The sequence below is a fragment of the Dreissena polymorpha genome, chromosome 14 (assembly GCF_020536995.1).
Source record: "Dreissena polymorpha isolate Duluth1 chromosome 14, UMN_Dpol_1.0, whole genome shotgun sequence".
Taxonomy (NCBI): Eukaryota; Metazoa; Mollusca; class Bivalvia; order Myida; family Dreissenidae; genus Dreissena; species Dreissena polymorpha.
The window spans coordinates 42,843,221-42,869,861 of NC_068368.1; the positions used below are offsets into that span (position 1 = coordinate 42,843,221).

Below are 26,641 nucleotides of genomic sequence, written 5' to 3' on the forward strand. Positions count from 1 at the left end.
ATTTTCTCAGGCAGATAAAGGCTCGCACAATGTTAAAGTCGGGATTATATTGATATATTATATAAACTAGTACAGTTACAAGCATATATCGATTATTTGGGTCTTTAGGTTAGTTAGTATACCTATAACCGTTTATTAATGCATTCGACACGTAAAGATTATCTCTGGTAGAAATAATGCACTGTAATATGTGACTGCCTAAAGTGGCCGAATTTGTTTGTGTTCAGAAGAAACCATTTGTGATCTTTATATTTGGAGTTAAGTTTCCATTGGAATACTATATTAAACAAACATGGCGGCGAGTTACATGTTACAGACGAGAAAAAGGTTTGTTATAATGTTTAATGTGTTTATTAATATGCAATTTAATACGAACCGAGTATTTTATCAATAAAATGAAATCAAGATTCCTTCATAAACGGTCGTGTATATTTACTCCCTGTCAACTCTTGAATGGTGAGCAAACTTATATCACTTATAATACTATTTTTGTTCCGTCCATAAAACATAATAAAGTCTAAATGAGTTTCGTGTATAGATATGCCGGATGCAAAGCCCATGACAAGATTCTATCATTGAAGTATGTGTGTTGTTGCTGTTTGCTTTTCTTTTTTAATAGCATTCCTAAATAATGCTGTTTTATGGCATTAACCAACTGATTTTGTCTTGTTAGCAGAAGTAAGTTGATTCTGACGAATGGAATCAGTTTGATTTTTTTCTTTCTTGTTGCTTATTTTGTGTTCAAAATATAATACAACAGGGCGGAACATAACCTACTAAAAACTCACTTAAAAAAACATGTTCAACATAATACAAACAATTCCAATAAGTTTCGTATCTTAAGTACAGAACAAGATGCTTACATTTTATATTAATTAAATAGGAAATATTTCTTAGAATATAGATATTGCTGGACTAAAATAATGTACGGTTATATTTCTTATAGATAGGCCATACCAGAAAATAGCCCATTGATGTGTTTAACATGTAATGATATAAAACATTTGCTTCCCGTTCTGGGAAAACGGGGCTTAACGTGGTGGCGCAAAGTATAGTTTTAGATAAGCCTGTGACGTCAGCGTCGGCTAATCCGGGACGACTCTGTCCACCAAAACTAGATTTTCGCTTAGAAGAGACTCCCTTTATATGAAAAACACAATAATACCGGAAAGTGTCGTCCCTGATTAGCTTTCGCCGATCTTCCAGGCTAATCTAGGACGACACCTTACGCACATGCATTAAACTCCGTTTTCCCAAAGCGTGGCTCATACATAAAACATAATATTTTCCCTCAAACACACATTCTTTTTCTTAAATTTAAGTTATTAATCGCTTAATATTATGACGTAATTGGTTCCAAAAGTCTCAAACAATAGAATACAAAGAAAACTGGTGCGTCCTCGACTTGTAGAATACGCAAATGTCCGAGGTCAATATTTTCTGTGCAAATTATATAAGAAGATACCATAAATCTTTTCAGCTCACCTCGTCTTTTCGAAAATCTGTTCTTAACGAGCGATTTTCTTATTCTATTTAGCCATTCAAAGGTTATAATTAAGGTTTAATCGAAAATCACCTACATCGGCGACTATCAATTTACAAATTGCCATTATTAGCTCTATCTTGTTAAATTGCAACATGCTTGGAGATTTAAATTGGCTCATTGTAGACCAGAAGGCAGATATTGGTTTTTGACAAGGTTTATTTGGGTATAAACATGGCTTTAGATAACTGAATTGATACGTGTATTCAATGAAAATGCGTTGTCAGTCAAAATATTTTTCCGACTGCTGTCGTCATATTCGCTTGGTGTTTTCTGTTAGCCTGATTTTTTATGTAGCATCATCGTGTCTTAAGTAATGAAATATACTTCAACATTGTGCTTTAATTTTATTTTATCATAATTATTATCAGCAGCAGCAGCAGTAACATCATTTTCCGTCATCAACAACAGCATCCATGTTATCACCATCAGCATTTACATACACGTTTACAGCAACAGCATTTTCGTCATCATCAAAATCATTAGCGTTATGATTACCAGCAGCCATATTTACGTGATCACCATCAACAGCTGCATGGGCATCACCGTTATCAATAGCAGACCTTCATAGTTTTCAAACATTTTCTGCTACATCAAATTTTATTTTGACAAATGCCTATTGACTGTCCTTAATTACTGTAAATGCCTACAATTCTAGATATGTTTACTGTGATCCAACGTTGCTTTTAAGTAAGGAGGTATGTAATGATAAAACATTCTAATCAGTTGAAGATTTTGTTCCGCAAATACGACGTTGTCAGGCATTTTTCCCCCACTTGTGATATTTGCTGACAGCGAATTCGTGCTTTTTCACAGTTACGGCGCTACAATCAACGAGTCGCTGAGAACAGCGTTTCACCCCAACACACCAGAAATCAATCAAAGGAAAAAAGCCTATAATCCAATCAATTTCCAATAAGATATCTTTTTATTTCCCACACATTTATGAATCATTATATCTTTTAGAAACTGCCTGTAAACAATTCACTGTAATTCTTGCAACTACAAATTTATTATAAAGAAATGATGTGTAGATCTCTACTAGGTCTTATGAACTGTGGGGTGATTTGAACTGTTGAAGCAATAATGTTATGTTAAAAATTTCAGTAGTAATAACTATCAGATCGTAGTGGAGTTTTATCAGGGGAGTGTAATACTGTACGAGAATTTCACCGTTTAATGATCTCCCTTGAAGAAAAGTTTATATATGTGATATTAAGCAGCCACAATCCTAACCTCCGCGCAGAGATATGACTGGAACCAGGTTACAGTATACTAAATAATCGTTTCGTGTAGGGCTGCAGATGGGGTAATCACGCGACAAACAAGATGGCGACGTCCATGCAGATGCAGGTATTTTACGTCGTTTTATACCCTTTATTACTTGTATTATTATGTTTTATTCCGCCCACTTTCCAGTCATATTAGAAAGAAAGTTCTTGACTTTTATTTCTCAGTAATATTCGCTCTATATCTCGACTTTAATCGGTGCAAAATTTCTAAGCGGGATGACCTAATTAGGGCTCCACTAAGAAAATTTGCACCGAGTAAAGTCGAGATATAAAGCGAATTTTAAATACAAAATAAACGCAGATCACCTTTTTACTGATATGGCTGGAAAGTGAGCGTCATTTAAAAAAATAAACAGAAGTTATAAAGGGTATAAAACGGCGAAAAATAACTGTCTCGGTATGGACGTCGCCATGTTGACTATCACGTGATTCCCCCCTCTGAGCGCTGTACTCTCTGAAAAAATATCATAGTTGACTCGAAGGCATGCTTTACAGTTTAAACTATTATTCGGGTTTTATCTTTCGGAGATAATGGCAGGGCATAAATAGGTGTTCACGACCGAATCTCTGAAATAGGATAAACTTGGAGACTATAGTAAAGCCTTGCACTGAAAAAGGTTACATTCCACTAAGAAACGGCCGAAAAAAAAGTTGCAAAAACAGTCGATTTTGATTCGCGTCATGTTCTTTCTTGGATTGAACATGACCTATATTTTTTATTCCGCTTAGAATGGCCTTTAAGAAAAGGTATGGTTATGGGGGTCTCTATGTGCAAAATGTTGCATTTGTTTTCGCTCAAAGTTGTCGCTTTTACATTGAATTATATAGGGAAACTATTTAGTATATTCTGACCACCAGCATAGCTGGATCAAATCCCTGCCTTTATAACCAACCACGTGATGATAACCTAGCCACGTGGTACAATAATTTTACCGTTGTTATTTTTACGTTTTATATTTTATGTAATGTATGTTTTATTATGAAACTAAACTTATACACTATTTTCAAAATATTAAAGAAAATGATATTACTTTTCATTATATAATACTTAAACAACAAAAATAAAATCATTCCAATGCTGGTGAGATTTTCTTGTGATGGCAGAGATTGCACGTGAGAGCAAGGAACGACAACTCTGCGTGGAGATTTCCTTACTCATATCAGTGGTTACCTCCCGATAAGGGTTACCGGATGACTCTGCATTCGCATGTAGAATCTCCCTACATCTGCATGGATTTCTAGTTGGCAACGTTATCTTATTGTATGCAAAACAGTGCTTATGTGTACATCAGATTGTTTTTAATTCGGTTGTTACAGTCGAAAATGTTATCAAACTTAAGGGGTGTTGCTGCAGTTTTGCTTATTTTTTCCATCTGATAGATTTTTTCCAAAATTTATATTTAAGATATATATACAAATACTATATGAAAATGAAATAGGGTCACCGGACTTGTTTTGATTTTATTCACCATTATATAACATGTACTTTTTCAATTAAACTGAAAAATCTCTAAATGCGTAAAAATAACTAATAACCTATAAAATTGGCAACATGTATGTATTATATAAGCTAAGATACATCATATACCATTTAATTAAACCAAACATTACCAATAAAATGGAGTACACGAGTTAAATTTAATTAATTAATTTTTATAATTTGTATGTCACCCCAAAAAACGTCAGTTTTTTACTATTGTAACCACATAAATGGAATTTTATTTTTTTCTGTCCAATAGAATTCTGCGAAACTGCTCAAATATGTTCATCAACGTATTATCATCATAAAACACAAATAAAAAAGGGGGTCACCGCATTTTTAACAGAGATTTTTTGTTTTAACTATCCCTAGAGTCAACGTCAAATTTCATAAAATACGGCAATTAGGCAAAACCCAAGTAACGGTACATAGATTGTTAGAAATATGCATAAACATAAGAAAATGTTAACAATATTAACTGGGATCACAACAGCTAACCAAAAGACATTAATAAAAGACAATATTTAATCACAAACATAATACCATATAGTATCAAACTCGACCTTATTTGTTAATAACTTTCATGCACTTGTTCACAGATGTCGGCATGTTTTGAAGTTTGTGATTAATTGCTTTAAATTGATAAATGTAAACAACAGGACTAAAGAGCTCCAGTATAAAACAAGAATGGATTTAAAGAAAGTAAAGAAGTAATAAAAAAAGTTGACCCCACCTGAGATCGAACCACTGACAATTATATCATGAACCAACTCCTTCATTTCTGATGATTGTGATAACATAAATATTGAGTTGTGATAATAGCATCATCGGTATTGCTATAAATATATCATCGGATAAATAAACTGCCGCTACACCCCTTAAGTGTTATTTGGAACATAAACGACCTTTTTACATTTGGTTGCTACAGTCGAAAAAAAAACGCAAACAAATCTTATAAAATAACGATATAATTTGAGTCCACCAACTTCACGTTTTTTTGTAATTGCGACAGGGACTTGATATATGAGCCTCGTTCTGGGAAAACTGGGCATAACGAGAGTGCGTAATGTGTCCATCCATGTTAACTTGTGCAGTCCGCACAGACTATTCTGAGATGACACTATCCGGCTTATTTGATTTTCGCTACTAAGATTCAAAGTTTAAACGGAAACTGCTATAACAGCGGAAGGTGTCGTCCCTGATTAGCCTAAAGACGATTGCTAAAATGTTCCATAAGTAAGAAAAGGTTTCATCATAGAAATGATTACCGGTAATCTTTTCAGATCTTGAAGATTTCACTTGTGACTGTATGTGTTAAATGTTACCGCTGCTAGCAGTTTGTTGCTTCATGTGATAATAGCTGCTACGTAAATCCCAATCGTGATACATCGACTTTCTCCGGAATCCGTGTCAATTGTTATCAATCATAAAAAAACATGTATTAATAAAAGTATACCAATTTAAAAAATTGTTCATAAAATTTTAAAATCACATCAGTGCAATAAAGCATTTAGTCAGACAGACGTCTATAAGAGACGATATTAATAGTTACAGGTTTAGTTACTTACCCGATACGGGCTATTCGGTTCTGTGGAAAACCATATCGGGGCGAGACCGATATGGCTTTCCAAAGAACCGTATATCCCGTATCGGGTCAGTAACTAACCCTGTAACGATTATATCATGCCAACTACTTTTTATCTCATCAAATTAACAAGGACAAACGATGTTTTTTTATAACTAGTATTATCGAAAATATTAAATTCAAGAACATTATATAACAATAACAAAACGTCAGGAAAAATATAGTCTACTGACACCATATAGAATATATGGGGTCAGCATGTGACGTCAAACAGCCAATGAGAGAAGGGTATTTTGTAGATGGCTTGATATGTTAAGTGTTTATAGTTTTAGCGGACTGAGGCTTTTACACAGATGAGCCTCGTTCTGGGAAAACTGGGCTTAATGCATGTGCGTAAAATGGCATCCAAGCTTAGTCTGCGCACTCGACAAAGGCTAAATTGGGACGACACTTTGAGCACATGCACTAAGCCCCCTTTTCTCAGAGCGCGGCTCATACGTTATTGCATTATTGGTGCAGAGGAGAGAGGCGTTTAAGAATATAAAAGACCAATATCATCTCGTTTCCTTCCTTATACAAATAACAGTAACCGATGGGTCTACTCGATAAGAATCAATTAAGCAATTGTGTGTACGAAAAATGCCTAACGTCCATCATGTTTCTTCTTAGTGTTCTAAATCCTACGAATCAGTGGCCATGGTTGGATAATCCTTAGTCAAAGCGGCCATTAATGAAATTCGTTTCTGTCTTAACCCTTTAAGTGCTGAAACCGAATTTAAAAGGCCTTTGCAAACAGTTTGGATCCAGATGAGACGCCACGTTCTGTGATCCAAACTGTTTGCTATTCTGATAGTATTCTTTGAAAAAAATGAAAGAAAATGCTAATTTTAGAAATTTAGCAGACGACATTTTAGCAGAAGACAAATTACCCAGCATGCAAAGGGTTAATCTGCTATTGACAGTCTATTTTTCCGTCGCAAAGCCCGTTTTTGTAGCCTGTGAATCGCAATTTCCTTTCATTGAATTTTGCGAACAAAACCGTTTCAATGTCCGAACTCTTTCCTTATAAATGAAGAATGAAAGTGATGAAATGAAAGTACAAACATATAGCAGGAAATAACTAAATGAATGTTGGTTTTCACAAACAGGTTAACAATTACACGCTAAACCAACTAATCAAATGCTATTTACTTACACTGTACATTTTGTCATAGTTTTCTTTTGAGGTCTGATATTCTCACGTTACTTTCATCCTGGACAATAAACATGAGCGTATCCTGGACATGGGTGTCGCGTTCTGAGAAAACTGGGCATAATGCATGTACTTTCCGCTTTTATGACATTTTTCGTTCAAATGAAGTCTCTGCTTAGCAAAAAATCCAATTTAGGCGGAAAGTGTCGTCCCTGTCGTGCGGACTGCACAGGCTAATCTGGGACGACGCTTTACGCACATGCATTATGCCCAATTTTCTCGAACGCGACTCATGGTATCAGGGTGCCGTGACTTTGTGGGGTTCCCAATTAAATGTTAATGGATGTAAACACACCGGTAAGTGGTTTATTTTCAAATAACTTTTTAAAACAATTTTCTTAATAATTTCAACTAGTGTATGAAAGACAGATTTTATGCTGCTTATGTCAATTTGAAATTCATCAGAATTTATTAATTTATTTAACAAGCATGTGTTCTTGTTAAAAAAAGTCAACGCATACTGCACGGTTATGCTTCACGCAACGTGAAATTGTGTCACCGATTTCAGACCTATTCAAGGATTGATTCTTATACCTTAAGATATCGGCACAACTGCAAGAAAAACTGTATTTTATGCATTCAAGATTTTTGCACATGTATTTCAATAAATTGAGATATTCGCAAAATTAACGTTCTTAACGGTGTGTTTACATTCCATCCAGCCCGTGTGAAAAACCCCGAAAACCCTGTTAATTCTGCACCCTGTGTATGTAACGTAGGTATTTTCTAAATTTCGACGTCTGTTCATGTTGTCCCAACATAGCTGATTATCACCAACAATGTTAGCTTGCCTATCTGCTTAAATAGATTTAATTACATTTCCGTTTGCCTGATGCTTAACGAGGTCTTGCGTATTTGTTTGTTGATATGGGAGGGGGGGGGGGGGGGCAAACATTTAACTTGTCCGTTATGGGGAAAGTTCAAACCAGCTCACATTCCTCGTATGGGAAGCGAAGCCTGCCCGACTATGAGAGTATAGAGTGAAGTCACCTTTGCTTTACCCACAAAGCTATGCAATTATGATTGCACATTGATTTGTTAGTTATATAACTTCCATTTTAAACGACCGCAAAGAAAACAACGGTTCGAAAACAAGCAACATATAACACAAGTGGGTGAAAACACACCTTATCCTGCCCCGAGCCATTTTAACCGCCCCTCTGTTAAGCCCGTGCGAGAGTAGTATTGCTACGCGAATGTGTCCTGAATGTCTGAGTTTAGTCTTAGACAGTAATAAATTTATTTAATCACCGACAACGCAGTACGACGTTCATCGGAAAAATATATTACTCTAACAAGGCATATTTACCGTTACTCTTCATTATAAGACAAATCGTCGCAATGTGCATGTTCTCGAGTGTTCCAAACCACAAGGATAGACAGACTTGAGCATGGAATTTATTGCATTTACACATATTCCGAAATAATTCTCAGAGCTCGTTGCTTTTTAAAGACATTCGATTTGTTTTCATATCACTTTCAGTTCTTAAAACGTAAATTTTGCAGCCTTTTCTCAATTATTTTTTCATATTGATACTGTATTTTTTTACTATAACCACAAAATTCATCAAGAAAAAATCGTTAAGAAATATTAAACCGACTTTGTATGCAAGCAAAAAGTACTACACATTTGCCATTAAGGTCACATATTAATTATATTCAATGATTCGCTAACTATCTTAGAACAACTCTAAATAGACAATAAAGTTGGTTCGTCAAACAAACCGCACGATAAAACACTTCAGTCGGGCTTGGAAACAAACCGTGCAGTAGTCAAAATTGATAACAACTTACGACTGAAGAAATACTCAATTGAAAACTGACAGTTGAGTTAGGGAAAATGGAAATTAATCCACGTTTTCTGCATCTTCAATGAATTGATGAGTTATCGAGGAACATTGATGGTGTTTAGGGGTGATCAATTGGTAATGTTTAGTCTGCAATTGACCTCCGCTTGGTTGGAATATAATGTTCGACAATATTGCGATCCTTCTGATGGTGTTTCGTTATAGCTGTAATATTTATGTATTTGCTACTGAAATGGTGCGATACGATTGAACGTGTAGTGAAAAAAAAATCCCTTACTGTTTATGTTTTTTTTTTAATGATTTCTTTAAGTGAGTGTAAGACACATTGCGAATTGGTGAGATACATTAAACGGTCCAGTGAAATAGTTGTAACAGTTCACAACGTTTATAACTTTATGTGTAAATTTTCGTCGGAATAAATTCATATTTTCAAAAAAAATGAGTAGTAAACGCTCGTCGTAAGTATTGCAGTTTTCTTTGTATTTTTAGTATTGTTTCTTTGTTTTGCTTTTTTCGTTGCTTGAAGTAACTGTGAAAGATGTATATTCTTCATCCTTCGAACCAACATCGCCTTCAGTGTCTTCTTTTCTACCTTCATCATTTTAACCCATTTATGCCTAGTGGACTTTCCCATCCTTCTAAATTGGATCAATTTATTTCCAAAATTAGGGATGGCTAGTATAATTATTTCTATATAGAATATTTCGTACAGAATTCATTTCAGCAAACAGCGCATACCCTGATGAGACGCCGCATCATGCGGCGTCTCATCTGGGTCTACGCTGTTTGCCAAGGCCTTTTTTCTAGACGCTATGCATAAATGGGTTATGGTTATACAATAAACACACGTATAAGAGTTTTATTCATGTTAAATTTCCACGTAGATAGTATAACAAATCTTAAGTGTCATGTATCATATCAAACCATACCACACCATATCATACCATACCACACCATATCATTCCATACCACACCATATCATACCATACCACACAATATCAAACCATACCACACCATACCATACTACACCATATCATACCATACCACACCATATCATACCATACCACACCATATCATTCCATATCACACCATATCAAATCATACCACACCATATCATACCATACCACACCATATCATTCCATACCACACCATATCAAAACATACCACACCATATCATACCATACCACACCATATCATACCATACCACACCATATCAAACCATACCACACCATATCATACCATACCACACCATATCATTCCATACCACACCATATCATACAATACCACACCATATCAAACCATACCACACCATATCATACAATACCACACCATATCAAACCATACCACACCATATCATACCATACCACACCATATCAAACCATACCACACCATATCATACCATACCACATCATATCATTCCATACCACACCATATCAAACCATACCACACCATATCATACAATACTACACCATATCAAACCATACCACACAATATCATACCATACCACACCATATCAAACCACACCAAACCAAACCATTCACTACCATACTTTACACTAACATACAGCACCTTTCAAAGGACTCATGACGTAGCATACCGAACTAAACCATACCATACCCTACCGTAGGTTACACCATATCATACCCTACCGTAGGTTACACCATATCATACCCTACCGTAGGTGACCTTACCCTATCATAACACAACGGCCCATTCTACCGTATCGTACAGATAGTACATGCCGCAACTCGTAAGTTTTTCTGTTTGAGCCTTGTTCTGAGAAAACTGATCTTAATGCATGTGCGTAAAGTGTCATCCCAGACAGGCTAATCAGGGACAACACTTTCCGTCTAAACTTGATTTTCGGTAAGAAGGGACTTCCTTGAAACGAAAAATACCATAAAAGTGGACAGTGTCGTCCCTGATTAGCCTGTGCGGTCTGCACAGGCTAATCTGGGACGACACTTTACGCACATGCATTATGCCCAGTTTTCTCAGAACAAGACTCATTTCATCTACAGAATCACTACTGCGACATCGAACGAGGGTTGATTAACACGCACATTTCCATGTGCTTTTACTTCAATTTGTATCTTGAAAATACCAAACATGTTCTTCTATGGTACTGTTCTACATGTAGTTCATAGAACCAATATAAAGCTACATTGTTCCTGTGCGGCTTTCCGATCAGGCCTCTGTTATCGACTGATTTGAATTATTGATGACGCCCGTGAACAATTTCCCGCGTATAAACCTGTCAGCCTCAATCAGTTACCTGGAACTGTCTTGGTCGCATTTGATCGTGTCGTGATAAAGGAGTCCAGCGTGGAACGATACTGTTAATAGGGCTAATTAACGATTTAGATTACATGAAACCATTAATCACGGGAAACGAGAATACCACCAATATATATGTGTTTTTTGTAAACGTCACACTGATTTTCATTGATTGCTTACTTTTTATCGAATTTTCAATATTTTTCGCATTTTAATTTGGTTGAATACCACCAAACAAAACAGCTTTCTTCTTTCTGTCTTCTTCTTCTTCTTCTTCTTTCGTCTACTACTGCTCTTGCCATTTCATGTTATGCCTTGCCACGCTATAAACACCATGTCAAATAATTCCTTACCGTACATTACAATAACATACCCTATCGTTTCAAAGCATACCATAACATATCGTTCCGTGCCATACCATACCATACGTTAGTGTCGATTACCTGGCCGCAGAATAACGTGTAGTGCTGTACCGTGCGAAACAATACAATACCTTACCACGTACTGTGTTTCTTTTTCACGTTCAGTATCTTACAATTGCGTGCATTTATTACAAATTCAATCATCATGACATTTTAAGAAATTTCCCTTCAATACATATCTTGCATGTTCTTCTTTTGCACGTAGTACCACATACAGTCCAGTAAAACCAATAAAAGCAATATTGTTCCAGTGCGACTTTCTGTTATCGATTGATTTGAATTCTTGATGACGCCCGTGAACAATGTCCCGCGCATTAACCTGTCAGCCTCAATCAGTTACCTGCAACTGCCCTAGTCGCCTTTGATCGTGCCGTGATAAAGGAGTAATTAACGCGCGAAATGATACGCTCCAGATGGTTATTGGCGATTAAGGTTACACGCAACCAATAATCACGGAAAACGAGAATACATCCGAACTTAATATGGTTTTATATTCGTTTCACTCTTGATTACTGATAGCGTACTTTTTATTGAGTTTCCAATATTTTTAACATTTGAATTAAGTTCAGTACCGCAAAACAAATTAAGATTCTTTCAAATTTCGTCTTCATGTATTCTCAATGTTCAGTTTTCATTTTTGTAATGAACATATTTGTAACCAATTTTATATGATCATAGTCTGAAACAAATCTAAAAATATTATGAAGTTATGTTCTTCCTGCGTCTGTTCGCACAAAACATACAAAAGCTCCTGTTAAATAAAACCAATTCAATCAAAATTATTACCAACAAAATATTTGAAAACGTCCTTTGTATGCGTGAGAGGGTTATCGGAAAATTGTTAATAAGTTACGGTGATATTAAAACCGTCGCACAGAAGTAGATAGACTGATAGGAGGTTATCGATCGATAGATATCGAACTCGATTTTTGTATGCAAGAATTTGAATGGATTCTTCGTAGATTATAGAAAGTTATGACAGTTTTAGCAGAACGGTGAAAAATAAAGAGTGCATAAGGTCGCAATTTTAAAAGGGATTTGATCGAGATGATTTTTCTAATCATTTAAGACATTTAGACATTCGTGATGAAGCATGTGTATTAGTTTCTATTGTACAAAATACTGTAGAATTTAAGTGAAAATAAGTGTTTAAGGTTCATATTTAAATACAGTTCTACCTAATCATGGCGATTAAACCGACAGGCGGGATGATGTTTAGTTATTTCCAAAAGAGGTTTGTACATTGTTAATCTAGAAATACCTAGGTCCGTAATCACCAACCGAGTCTTAGACTTAATTTTAAGAATAAAGAGTATTCCTTAATTGAACTTTTCAAATACTGCTTTAATCTTGAATCAAACTTGGCATTACCATTCTCCATCTATATCAGTCTACACGTTGAACATTTTATTATTGAAATTATATCCATTGGTAGCTTGTATACATGTATATTAAAACACTGGACATATTTTTCTTGGTTCCGATTCCATTCTTTATTCTTATGTCTAAGAAATGGTTGGTGAATACGGGTCATAGTATATTTGAGTCGCGTTCTGAGAAAACTGGGCATACTGCATGTGCGTTAAGTGTCGTCCCAGATTAGCTTGTGCAGTCTGCTTTGGCTAATCAGGGACGACACTTTCCGTTTTAATTGGATTTTTGCTTAGAAGAGACTTCATTTAAACGAAAAATGTCATAAAAGCAGAAAGTGTCGTCCCTGATTAGCCTTCGCGAATTGCACAGGCTAATATAAGACAACACTTTACGCACATGCATTATGCCCAGTTTTCTCAGAACACTACTTATTTAGATATAACCCGTTTTTCGAAAAATACAAAATCAACAGTATTATTTATCACTTAAATGACTGTTAATCATTATAAACACAACAGTTACCAAGGGAAAACATAACATTATCAGAACATACTGTTGCAGATATTTATAAAATGCCGTGCTTTGTTGTTTTTATAGTAGAAGCTTTGTTATTGTTGTTGTTTTTCTAGTGGTAAAGGGTAAACAACAGAGTTCGCGATTCCCTTCATTTGTTATTAGCGTTTTATCTTTAGAAATAAAACAAAATTTCAATTAAGAAACGTATAGATCTACCGTGTATAGGGCAAATTATTTGTTCAAAAAGGAACTCAGTAATGAATCTTATAAGTATACTGATGATTTGAAAATGTTCTAATAAGCCAAATGGTTTCAAAATAATCGAATTAATACAAATATTAATTTTTTTAAATACGTACTAGTACACAAGATCGACGTAGTGACAGTGTTTGGGTTTCTTTTTTATTTAAGTCAAATATATATTAGTATCGGCAGTATTAATTGATAAAAAATATCTTTCACTCGAAGATTTTTTTTTAAGACGTTTGGCGATTGAAAAACTTAATTTAGAGTTTATATTTTGTAAATATTACATTTTGTTTTTTATTGACTGTTCTGGACGTTTTGTTCCTGAAGTCTTTGTAGTCACAATACTTTCCTCTGCATGAGCTTATTTCTGCATCGGTCTGAGAAAACTTGGCTTAATGCATGAGCGTTAAGTGTCGACCCAGTTTAGCCTGTGAAGTCTGCACTTACTAATCAGGGACGACACTTTCCGCCTAGACATCAAGCACAGTTTTTTTCAGAACGAGGCTTATTTGCTCATGGGTTCTGGCAGAAAATGTCATTATTCTGGTCGGTGTTTTACGAGCGTATTCGCTAACTATAATGTTTAATGTAACAGATATTGGGGTAAGGATACACACTTACCCTAACCCCTAAGCTGTTTGTATGCTTATTGTAGTTCGTGTAACTATCAATATATAACTGCCTACTGGCGAAGTCGTCTCTTAACTCAACTGAAGACCTAACCATATATCAAAATAATAGCTTCATTATCATAATTATAGCTTCATTATCAAACATCATGGTTTACGTTTTACTCGCTACCGGTGACATCAATCGGTTATCGATCACCTGAAACATCGAGTGATACAAAACAAACAAACAAATCCTCGTCTAGTTGCTACCCGTCCATATCTACCCGTGCAGAGTGGGTATACAATGGGGTATTCATTGATACGCATTACCACTTGATCAAACTACGGAGCCCATAAATAATCAAGGCGCGACAAGTGGAATACAGCAGGCACGAATAGATCAATACGGGCCGTGCTCTGTAAAAAGGGGGTTAAATGCATATGCGTAGTGTCGTCCCAGATTACACTGGACGAGACTTTCTGATTTAATGGTATTTTTCGTTTAAAGAAAGTCTCTTGGCAAAAATCTAGTTTAGGCGGAAAGAGTCGTCCTTGTTTAGCCTGTGCGGACTGTACAGGCTAATCTGGGACGACATTTTACGCACATTCATTAAACACCCTTTTCACATAGCACGGCCCAAATATATTTAGAGTAGGGACCTGAACAGCTGTATTGTTTGTTTCCGTTTCATTTTTTTAAACCCTACTTTTTGTCTTCATATGAGACCATATTTTCAAAATTGGTTTGTCTTTTATTGATGATTGTGTATTCGTAGGTATCGTTTAAGGTTGTGATAGAAGTTACATGTTAGCATATATTAACACATACTGAATACTTTTATGAGTTACATAATGAATGTCTATTCATGAACAAACCTAGGGATAAAGAAGAGATTAACTGTGTGCACAACACGCCGTTCTTGTTGTATGAACTTATGTCGATATGTATAGCACCGCGAAAATCTAATCACGCATTGCTTAAAAGGGATATGTTAACAGATTTTCATATTTATATATTTATTCCGAATAATAACGTCCTATTTTGAATAATTCAAAATAATTATAATAAGACGGATACAGTTTTTTAATGTTTTTTTCCGTGGGTTCGAACCAGAGACTCGTGGAATCAAAAACTAACGCGTTAGCACCACAACACCCAGGATGTGAAATAAGATTAGTGTAAAAGCTATGTCCGCAATACAAGTTTTTCATACAGTATCGATGAAAAGCCTTATAATCGCTTTACTATTTTTATGATACAAAATGAGTCAAACGACCTTGACTGTTAAAGTCATTGAACGCAACATTTAAGTACACGAACTTATCATTCGAACAAGTTCCGTTCCGTTTCAGTCAATACCATGATACCTGTATCCCGGCGGATCGGAAAGCGGCACTTCAGGGCGCTGGCGACTCCGGAAAGCAGCACCGGGAGGCGGAGTATTCTAACTGTGACCAGGTATCCCAGGACACCATTTGGAAACAGGCGGTGGGCGGTGAGAAACGATGTTTGAAAAACTGGTTAGTGGTCTTATTATTTTTCACACATTATATTTGATCCGTGCTTTTGGAAAAGAGCTCAATTAATGTGCGTGACGTCTTGTTCCATATGAGTCAGTGCATCAATTGAGTTTTTGTTAATATTAATTTAAACGTATGATTTCATGTAAAATGTTCACACGTATCATTAGTACTTCTTTGTTAGTATCGACCATGCCAAGGGGCACAATCAAGTTCTAGTACCGTGCGACGCATTTACCTCTCTTCTTTTCTATACAATTCGGTCTATGTATATTGGGATTTTGATCAGATCTTTATTATTTTTGTTGTGTTTTTTTGTAGGGAAAGTAGCTGGGGATTTCTTGCAGAGTTCGACGCTCAGGTAAACGTCTATGTACTAATAATTTTGAGATTCGCCCAAAAATGAGCCGCATGGGTAAAATGTCATTCGAGATAAGTCTGCGAACACCGCACTATTTAATTTTGGACGACACTTTCTATGTTTATAGACTTCTTCGTTCAAATTAGGTTTATTTAAAACCAAAATCCAATGAAGGCGGAATGTTTATGCAGATCAGCGAAAAGTTCTTATTTGAACTAAATGTAGATTCTATCAAAAAATAATTTAGTTGATTCGGGAATGATAGGTAATGTTCGCTTCGACTCGGACCGTTTAATACGGTAAAATGTTACAAATAGCGACAGCTTATTGGATTTTATGAAGAGGTATATAACAACCGATGTTACTTAACCCATTTATGCATAGCGTCTCGAAAAAAGGCCTTGGCAAACAGCGTAGACCCAGATGAGACGCCGCATGATGTGGCGTCTCATCAGGGTCTGCGCTGTTTGCTTAAATGAATTTCTGTAAGAAGTATTCTAAATATAGAAATACATACACTAGACATCCCTAATTTTTAGGGATGGCATCGAATACCAATATCGATATTCGAATGTTCGCAAATTCTTTCAATCGAATATTCGAATATTCGCATAAAACGGCTGGATTGATTTTACCTTGTTATGTGTTAATTTCCATTGGTTTGTAAGTTATATCCGTTTGCTAAATACGAGGCTGTTTATTAACGTTGCTATCGAATAATTGTATCGCTGTCGACTAATACTATGACCGATCCTGTGGTCGGGCACAAATAGAATGAAAAACATCGTGTCATAGAATTTTATTTTTTAATGATTCCACAGATTTGTAGCAGACCGCGCATATGTAAAACTAAGTTTACACACATTACACGTTGCGGTCTTCTTATCCACAGACCATGTAAAGTATTCCATACTGCAGAAAGGGCTGGTGGCATTTTCAGATTTGAATTATGATTCCTTGATGATTGTTTATTTTATAACAACTGTTACTTTTGAGTAATTAACATATTTAAATGTCTGTTCAAACTGTGATCACAAAAACTAAATTATTATTCGCCAGTAAATTGAAGCCCTAAATTGGTACCTAATTGACACACAACAGTTCGGGCCCTTTCTTATAGTAAGTATATTGTATTGCGCGATTTGAGTAATTCACACATTTTAATGGCTGTACATACTGTGATCACAAAACTTAATTATTATTCGCCAGTCAATTGAAACCGTTAATTGGCACCCCATTGGCAAACAACAGTCGGGGCCTTTCTTAGAGCGTGTATATTGCATTGCGCAATCAACCCTGATACGGGCCGCGTTATCAGTTTGACACGAAGAACGTCACGTCAAACATGCTACTCCCGGGTGATTTCGGTTGCTTTTCAGTAAGCGGTTCGCAGGTCAATTAAATATTGGTGAAATTACATTTGAAAAAAAATGCGAATATGCGAATATTATTTTTATTATTCGAATGCTGACCATTCAATCGAATATTCGAATAATTTTGCCATCCCTACTAATTTTGGAAATGAATTGATCCAATTAAGAAGGATGGGAGATTCCACTAGGCATAAATGGGTTAAACACATTTAACAATAGCTGTCAAAATTGCTGATTACTTGGTGTATTGTTTATCACGCAAAAGGTTCTGGGTTCAACCACAATGAAATCATCATTTTTATATAATTTTTATTTGTGGTTGCTTTCCTATTAAATAAAGAATTAAGAATTATTAACTGACATTACAGGCGGTCCTCGATGAACGTTGCATATATACATGCACGCCATTAAACAACTCTATTTTTGTTAATACTCACAATTCTAAAATGATGGTGATTTAGGTGATGATGATGATGATTCTGCTGTTAGTGATTATGATAATAAGGATGATGATACGTTATAATTACACTTTTGTAAAAACAAAAATTATGGGATAGATGAACACAACAATCACACTCTCAATTTTATAAGTAACGTCTACGTTTTAGATCAAATCCGGCAAGAACGTAAGTTACCATGTTGTCAAATGCCACGTGTCCTAACAAAAAACACGCGTCAATGTTAACAGAAAATCGTGTCGTTTAAAAACTTGTTATAACCCAAGATTTGTTTTTGAGAATGAGATGAGGGTGTTGATAAACTGTAAACAAAACGTTTACAGAGCTGATATTGTTGTTGTTCTGTTGGTGAAAGTTGTTGTCTAAATGAAAAGCGCACTGATAAAACTGGGCGTAATGCACGTGCGTAAAGTGTCGTCCTAGATTAGCCTGTGCAGTCCGCACAAGCTAATCAGGGACGACACTTTCCGCCTTCATTGCAAAAACTTTCGATGCGCTTATTTAAAATCGTGGAAAATAATTTTGAAAAAACAACTTACTAGAGTAATCCCTCTATAGTTATTGACATCTGTGAACGATGTCAATAACTATAGAGGGATTACTCTAGTAAGTTGTTTTTCAAAATTATTTTCCACGATTTTAAATAAGCGCATCGAAAGTTTTTGCAATGAAAATACTATTATTTCGGATGCGCAGTTCGGATTTCGGAAAGGATATTCGACTGTTGATGCTATTTTTATACTGATGTCAATTGTTCAAAATTATTTAAATGAAAATAAACGTTTGTATGTAATTTACGTCGACATGTTAAAATGTTTCGATAGTATATACCGTAATGCATTATGGTTGAAAATGTTTAAGTCTGGTATTCAAGGCAAATTGCTTAGAATAGTTAAGGATATGTATTCAAATGTCAAGTCTCGTGTTAAATCATGTTCATCTTACTCAGATTATTTTAGTTATGCTGTTGGCCTGAGACAAGGGGAATACGGACAAAACCCCTCCCGGATAAAAACCCTCCGGTCATTTTCATAGGGGGAGGACGAATACCCTCCCATGAATAAACATGGGCGGACAAAAACCCTCCCATGAAAAAACGGGGGAGGACGAAAACCCTCCCATGAAAAAACGGGGGAGGACGAAAACCCTCCCATGAAAAAACGGGACCGGACAAAATCCCTCCCGTAAAAGAAACACTTAGTGTTGCATTCATTAATCCGATAAAATTACTCATTGTCTGTATTGTGTATTGCGTTTTCAGGGGTGTGAAATTGAAAGAAAATGTGTATCCATTAACTGTTAACATACCGCTTTCTTATTTGCATATATATCCGATAATCCAATATAATAACAAAATCAATTAAAACATAAAATGAGGCCATTTATAGACAAGTGAATTTAAATTTAGATTGAATGCAATACGATACAGTGCAACGTTTAATCGCGTCATACGCTCATTTATGCAAAAAAACGTGCTTTCCGGGAAGTTTCTGAAAACATTGCGAAAATGAAAATAAAATTCTGTTAACAACTAACAATTCGTTAGCATGTAACTAATTTGTCTTAATTACTTATTTAATTTAGCTTTGACTGTAACGTTTTCAATTGCATTTTTACAGACAATATATAAAGCATACTGTAATGTCAAATATGTCGATGATTCGGTTATTTAGACCAACTAATCAGCTAATCAATGGCATACAATAATATGTATCAAAATAGCAAACTGTGAATCTGCAACTGCGGACAAAAACCCTCCCGTGAAAGCAATTAAACACCGACAAATGTAATTGCTTCACACATTGTTGCATTCATTTATCCGCAAAATTTACTCAAATAGCAAACTGTGAATTTGCAACTACTTTTAGTTTTTAAGTAGTTTAATCACAAATTTAATTAAAATCAATTAAACGCCGACAAATGTATTTGCTTCACACAATGTTGCATTCATTAATCCGAAAATATCACTCAATGCTGACAACATTTGTTCAAAATATCATAAGGTGAATCTGCAAATATAAAAAGCAATTGTCTACAATGTTGGTTTTTGTTTATCAATTGATTATGCTTATTTGTCAATGTATGTAACATTATACTGTCTAGACTTCATAATACTTGTTATAAAACGAAATAAAGAATGTCTTGGGAAGCCTGTGTCCTCCTCTGTTATTTTTGAGATGATGACTAAAAAAGAAACACGACTTTTATGTTCTTAATGCACTATTTTATATAATTTATATTAACACCCTACTTGTTATTCTTACTAAGTAATAATGAATATCGTAGTTCTTATCATATTAAGTAATAATACAAATCTTAGTTCAAACATATATAATTGACGTCAAATGGGTGTAAAATAACAACATTTCAATTCGGAAATATTTTAATTAGTCAATATATAGTGTAATGTTATCTACTGAAGTCACTATTACAAAAAATAAATATCTCGGTAACCGACAACAAAATACAAATGTCGGAAATGACATTCGGAAATGACCGATTTCGGATTAAAAATTCATAAGTAATTGTTGATATTTGTATTCGTGGCTCAGATCACGGGAGGGTTTTTGTCCGGTCCCGTTTTTTCATGGGAGGGTTTTTGTCCGTCCCCGTTTATTCATGGGAGGGTTTTCGTCCGGTCCCTATAAAACTGACGGGAGGGTTTTTATCCGGGAGGGGTTTTGTCCGTTTGGATTCGAGACAAGGGGAGGTAATGTCACCGATTTTGTTTTCTTTATTTGTTGAAGACCTTGAACTCTACCTACAAGATAGCATTAACTCTGGCTTGAATATAGAAGATATTGTGTTAATTTTATTATTATTTGCGGATGACATGGCTATTTTAGGCAAATCACCAGCTGAAGTGCAAACTCATTTCGATAACTTATACTTATATTGCAATTCTTGGGGGTTAAATGTAAACACTGATAAAACAAAAATAATGGTTTTTCGGAAGAGGGGCGGACTAAAAGATAACGAAAACTGGACATACAATGGTAATATTATTGAAGTGGTTGACAACTTTAATTATTTAGGCACAGTGTTAAATTATACCGGAAGTTTTAAACTTACTCAGGAGCATTTGGTTGGTAAAGCCCTTAAAGCCATGAATACATTATTGTTTAAATGCAAAGAATTTGACATAAAACCAAAAATATTTTGTCAGTTGTTTGACTCATTTGTGGGTTCTATATTAAATTATGCTTCAGAAGTATGGGGCTTCACCAAGTCAGATGATATTGAACGTATACATTTGAAATTATGTAAACGATTGCTGCAGGTGAAAATAAATACATGTAATGTTGCTGTTTATGGAGAATTAGGTAGATTCCCATTGTATGTAAACAGATTTGTTAAAATTGTTAAATATTGGTTTAAGGTTCTCAACAATGAGAATATCATAATGCAAACTGTATACAAACAAGCCTTGAATGATTGTAATAAAGGTTGTACAAACTGGGTCTCAAATGTAAAGAATTTGTTAAATAATTATGGATTTAGTTATGTTTTTGAAAATCCAAACGTTGTACAAGTTAATAGTTTTATCAGCGAATTCAAATGTAGACTTGTTGATAATTTTAAACAAGAGTGGTACGGTAAATTGAATAATAGTTCTGTTTTAGTGATGTACAAAGTTATTAAAAGCTGTTTGGATTATGAAGCATATTTAGACTTAGTTCCCAGACGTTTGCGATTATTTTTTGTAAGATTAAGAGTCTCTGCGCATCCGTTGAGAATCCAAACGGGCAGATACGCCCAAAATAACATACCACGAAATGAGCGTTATTGTTTATGTTGTAATGACTTGGATTTAGAGGATGAATACCATTTTATATGTATATGCCGTTGTTACACGGATTTAAGAAAAAAATATTTAAACCGTATATTTTATATTAACCCATCAGTATATAAATTCCAAAAGTTATTAATTTCCTGTGATAAATCAGTTATTTTCAATGTATGTAAATATATCAAAGAAGCTCTTGTTATTAGAAATACGATTTTAAATAATACTGTTTAATACAATTTATTACCGCCTTGATAGTTTATAAGTATTTGTACTCGTTAATGTGTATTTTATGTTATTTAATATTGTGTTGTTATACCTAGTTACGTGACAGAAAAAATGTATATACTTTAGTATGAAGACGATGTACTTGTGTATAAGTCGGAATAAACTGTCTGTCTGTCTGTCTGGTATTTTTAGTTTCAAGGAAGTTCCTCCTTACCGAAAATCAAGTTTGGGCGGAAAGTGTCCTCCCAGATTAGCCTGTGCGGACAACACAGGCTAATCTGGGACGACACTTTACGCACATGCATTCAGCCCAGTTTTCTCAGAACAAGGCACAATTGTTCTATGGATTTGTTTCGGCATTTTCAACGGCATTTTGCTTATGTAAACAAATACATGTTTGCTCTCTTCGTTTTTTTTGAAAATCTGTCGATTTTGGATTAATATTATTTACGTTGATCGTTAAAATCTATACGCTTTGGTACACCGAAAAAAGTGATATCTTGTGTTGAATAACAGTTTTTCTGTAGTTCATAAGAGGAATTTGTGTGGGGGAGGGAGTGGGGGATTTATTTTTATATTTTTGTTTAAATAAACGTTCGATTTGGGAGAACGCTAACGATGCAAAAAGCTGCTTTCCGAATCACTGATAAGATAATAAGTCTTAAATCATCTTTTAAGAGCAGGTGGTGGAATATATGTCCGGCTTTGTGCTTTGAATGTAAAGTTGTATCAATGTCTACTAACACAGTATCTGATGTTGTTTAAAGATGTATCACAAACATTGGCCATGGCGAACCCATTTCGAACAAACTTATTTGAAAGTTCGTATCTATTTCTTCCGCTTGGTACTTTACGAGCCTACTGCCATCACACTTTCATTGATGCAATTCAACATGCAGTCGCTAAGCTGCATATAAGAAACACCCAATAGCATTCCTTAATTCCCAACAAAATAATCTTTAACAAGTATAAAGTCTTTTGCTTCGTTGTGATGTGTTCGCTGGTTCAGGTATTGTTACATGAACATGTTTGAAACAAGTTATTAATGCTAAAAATGGATAATAATGTTTCCGTTTATAAGCAGATAACATTAGAATTATAATGAAAAATATGCTTTGAAATAATCTCTTAATTTCCACCTAAGTTAAGACACATTCACGCGCTTTGTGAATACCGTTCCAGGCCTTCATACCGGCTATTTATGATCCATTTAAAAGTTAGCATCGCTCTGGGAACAAGGGATTTTACGCATGCGCGTTAAGTATCCTCCCAGATAAGCCTGTGCAGTCTCTGGATTTGTACTGATTTTCGATAAGATAATTTCCTTTTAACGAAACAATTACCATTACGGACTGCACAGGCTAATCTTACACTACTCTTAACGCACATGCATTAAACCCCATTTTACCATGGCGAGACTCAATTAAATTCTGTTAAAAACAAATGCACGTCTATTCTCAGGGAAAACCTAAGGAACGCCCACCACTTCCGGAAAAGGCGACGATATTTTCCGATAATGTTCCGAACACGAACTCGGGTAACTACGGTAACCGCGTGAACACGGATTTGGGAACCACGATGTCCAAGATGGAGTTTCAGTTCTACAGCGGCGGGCGCCGGAAGAAGATGGGCAGCGACATGATATGTTACTGAAGTATCGGGTGTTTCCACTGCCATTTTAGGAACGTTATTAATATGTTTTAATACATTGTTCATATTTTATACAGTTTTTAATTTATTTCATTGCTTTTCTTGTATTGGACGAAAGCCAATGATCCATTTTTAGAAACGTCACACTGTAGCAGATGTTTCAATACCCTTTTTAATGGGTATTGGAACATAAGTTCAAAATTTTACTTGGCGCTTGAAACGTTATTCTGGAAAATAATCTGATATAAACATGCTATGTGTCGGTGGGTCTACGAATAATTTTTTTTATATTTTCGATTCTAATATACGTGTCTAGTTAAGGTTAATGTGGGACAAGTATTAAATAAATCGAATTTATGCGATGAATGTTTCAGTGTAGGTTTCTCAAGGGCGCACAGAACAACCATTTCAGTACGTTTTATCAACGTATTATTTTACCCAATATATTGTTTTCTTTTTTAATTACGAGTTACTGCAAAATGAATGAATAAACGATTGTTGAACTCACTTGTATAATTGAGACAGGGTCTGGGAAAACGGGGTGTACCGGTAATGCATATGCGTGAAGTGTCGTCCCAGGTTAGACCGTGCAGTCCGCGCAGTCTTATAAAAACAATACATTCCGCCTGAACTGGATTTTTGCTAAAAAGAGACGTCTTTTAATAAAAAAATATCTTAAAGCGAGAAGTGTCGTCACTGATAAGCCTGTGTCCACTTCACAGGCTAATTTTGGACGACATTTTACGCACATGAATTGAGTCAGATTTTCACAGAGCGAGGCTATTATATGTGACGTTTATAAGTAACCATCACAGTGATCACTAATATATGTGTATGTGTACATTTTCGTCACCAAAAAAAAAACGGTTAAAAGCAATATATTTAAGTACCTGATATTATCAAAGGAAGTTCGTGTGTATTTGTTAAAAAAATTGTGACACACTCATTTGTTCATTATTGATTAATCGTTTGAGCAAGTATTCCTAAATCTAATACCGCGTATTTCTTTGTCAGCATACTTCACATGGTGTTTATGTTATTATTCCTGCATATAGTGATATCGTATTACCTCTGTTTCTTGTTTCCTATTGTATTTTTGCTACGGTTACTAATCAAGTAATCATGTTCAACAATACATACATTTAATTGTTTGATAAGAGGAAATGCACATAAATATTCCTCATTACATTGATTCGATACATTTATGTAATTATACTCTATTTACATATGTAACATTGTTTAACCATTCTTATTAATCGCTGCTAAACCAACTTAATGCGGAAAAGATATGTTTTGTTACAAGTGAAATACTAGTATACCAATTGCATTTCATGTAAAGGGGAACAACTCTAATTGACGTTGTTTTCTTCTCGACGTAGTTCACTCCCTTTAATCCTTAATATTTTAAATATCTTGACACTGTGTTTCCGATTCCAAGCAATTATATTCGCCAGCGTTGCATTTCCATTGTATGCATTTAAGCGTGTCTGTGATTTTAATATGTGATTTCAATGACTGATTGTGATTGTTGTTTGTTTAATTTTTACGTGTTTGTTAAATTTCTGATTGGTTCGAAGTTGTTGAATAAAAGGTCGATCAGTTACTACTCTATTACAGTATTATGATGAATACGCGCATATTTTTTTATTCATACGAGTCTTTTTCTGGGAAAACTGAACTCCGTGCATGTGAGTAAAATTTCATCCCAGATAAGCCTGTGCAATTCGCACAAGCTAACCAGGGATAACACTGTCCGCTTTAATGGATATTTTAGTTTAAATTTAGTCTTTACTTCAAGAAAGTGCAGTTTTGTCTGGAACTAGTCCCTGATTAGCCTGTGCGGACTGCACAGGCTAATCCTGGACCACACTTAATGCACATCATTTAAGCCCAGTTTTCCCAGAGCGGGACTCATATGCTTCCCATGCTGGTATTTTTAAACGTGCTATTCTGTTCAGTATTTCAAATTTCAATGCTCGTGTTGTAAGCTTGAAATACATGAATATGTGTCTTGTTCTGAGAAAACTGGGCTTAATTCATGTGCGTAAAGTGTCGTCCAAGATTAGCCTGTGCAGTCCGCACAGGCTAATCAGGGACGACCCTTTACGCTTTCATGGTATTTTTAGTTTCAAGAAACTCAAGTTTAGGCGGAAAGTGTCGTCCCTGATTAGCCTGTGCGGACTGCACAGGCTAATCTGGGACGACATTCTACGCACATGCATTAAGCCCAGTTTTCTCAGAACAAGACACATATACTTAATTGCGGAGAGAGGATTGGGTGTTATACAAACATGGTGCGTTTTTTTTGCACGAACTGACAACTTGCGGCGATTGTGTATATGAGTTGTTAAATGTATGAAGTAGTTCGAACATTAGATATTGTAAAGCAGGTTTCATACAAGTAACGTTCATGTTTGTTCATGAAAATTGATTTAACATCCACGAAACTTAAGCACATAACATGTGACAGTTGTTAAATTTTGCATCTCTAAAATGTAAAAATTAAGTCACTACCAACTCATAACAGTTTTGTTATACGTATTTGCCAATGTGTGGTTTTTGTAATGTGTGTTTATGCGTATATGTTATTTAAAATTCTTATTTCATATGTAAAAATGTCTTGGCACCGAATAATTAAACTAAACTTAAGACATAAATCCTGTCTTCTTAGTTTTGCTCACTTTTCTAATCGTATTTCACATACCTTACGAGCACAAAATTCTTGCCATCTCCGAATAAAATAAGCCCCCGTCTGGGAAAACGAGACTACGTGCATGTACAAGTGTCGTCACAGATTACCCTTTGCAGTCCGCTTTCATAGATTTTTTTTTGTATAAAAAAATCCTTTCTTAAA

The 26,641-nt window shown here is 35.2% G+C and overlaps 1 protein-coding gene across 4 annotated transcripts; it reads left to right on the forward strand.

The window, feature by feature from the left end:
- LOC127857801 (uncharacterized protein C2orf50-like) lies at nt 1-26,444 on the forward strand. 4 transcript variants are annotated; one of them, XM_052394472.1, is made up of 5 exons: nt 1-327; nt 15,763-15,930; nt 16,252-16,291; nt 18,273-18,290; nt 23,599-26,444. In XM_052394472.1, the coding sequence occupies exons 1-5, from the start codon at nt 293-295 to the stop codon at nt 23,788-23,790; spliced, it is 453 nt and encodes a 150-aa protein (XP_052250432.1). In that variant the 5' UTR covers nt 1-292; the 3' UTR covers nt 23,791-26,444. The 4 variants fall into 4 exon arrangements, with proteins under 4 accessions (XP_052250432.1, XP_052250434.1, XP_052250430.1 ...); XM_052394474.1 differs by lacking the exon at nt 1-327 and adding an exon at nt 8,931-9,418; XM_052394470.1 differs by lacking the exon at nt 1-327 and adding an exon at nt 12,552-12,893.
- Nucleotides 26,445-26,641: the final 197 nt, after the last annotated feature.

What these genes read in the sequence shown, in the direction of transcription:
- LOC127857801 (XM_052394470.1), top strand. Translation starts at nt 12,844, where the DNA reads ATGGCGATTAAACCGACAGGCGGGATGATGTTTAGTTATTTCCAAAAG. An exon ending in TTTAGTTATTTCCAAAAGAG is followed by an intron (nt 12,894 to 15,762) that starts GTTTGTACATTG and finishes GTTCCGTTTCAG; the next exon opens with TCAATACCATGATACCTGTA. An exon ending in AAACGATGTTTGAAAAACTG is followed by an intron (nt 15,931 to 16,251) that starts GTTAGTGGTCTT and finishes GTTTTTTTGTAG; the next exon opens with GGAAAGTAGCTGGGGATTTC.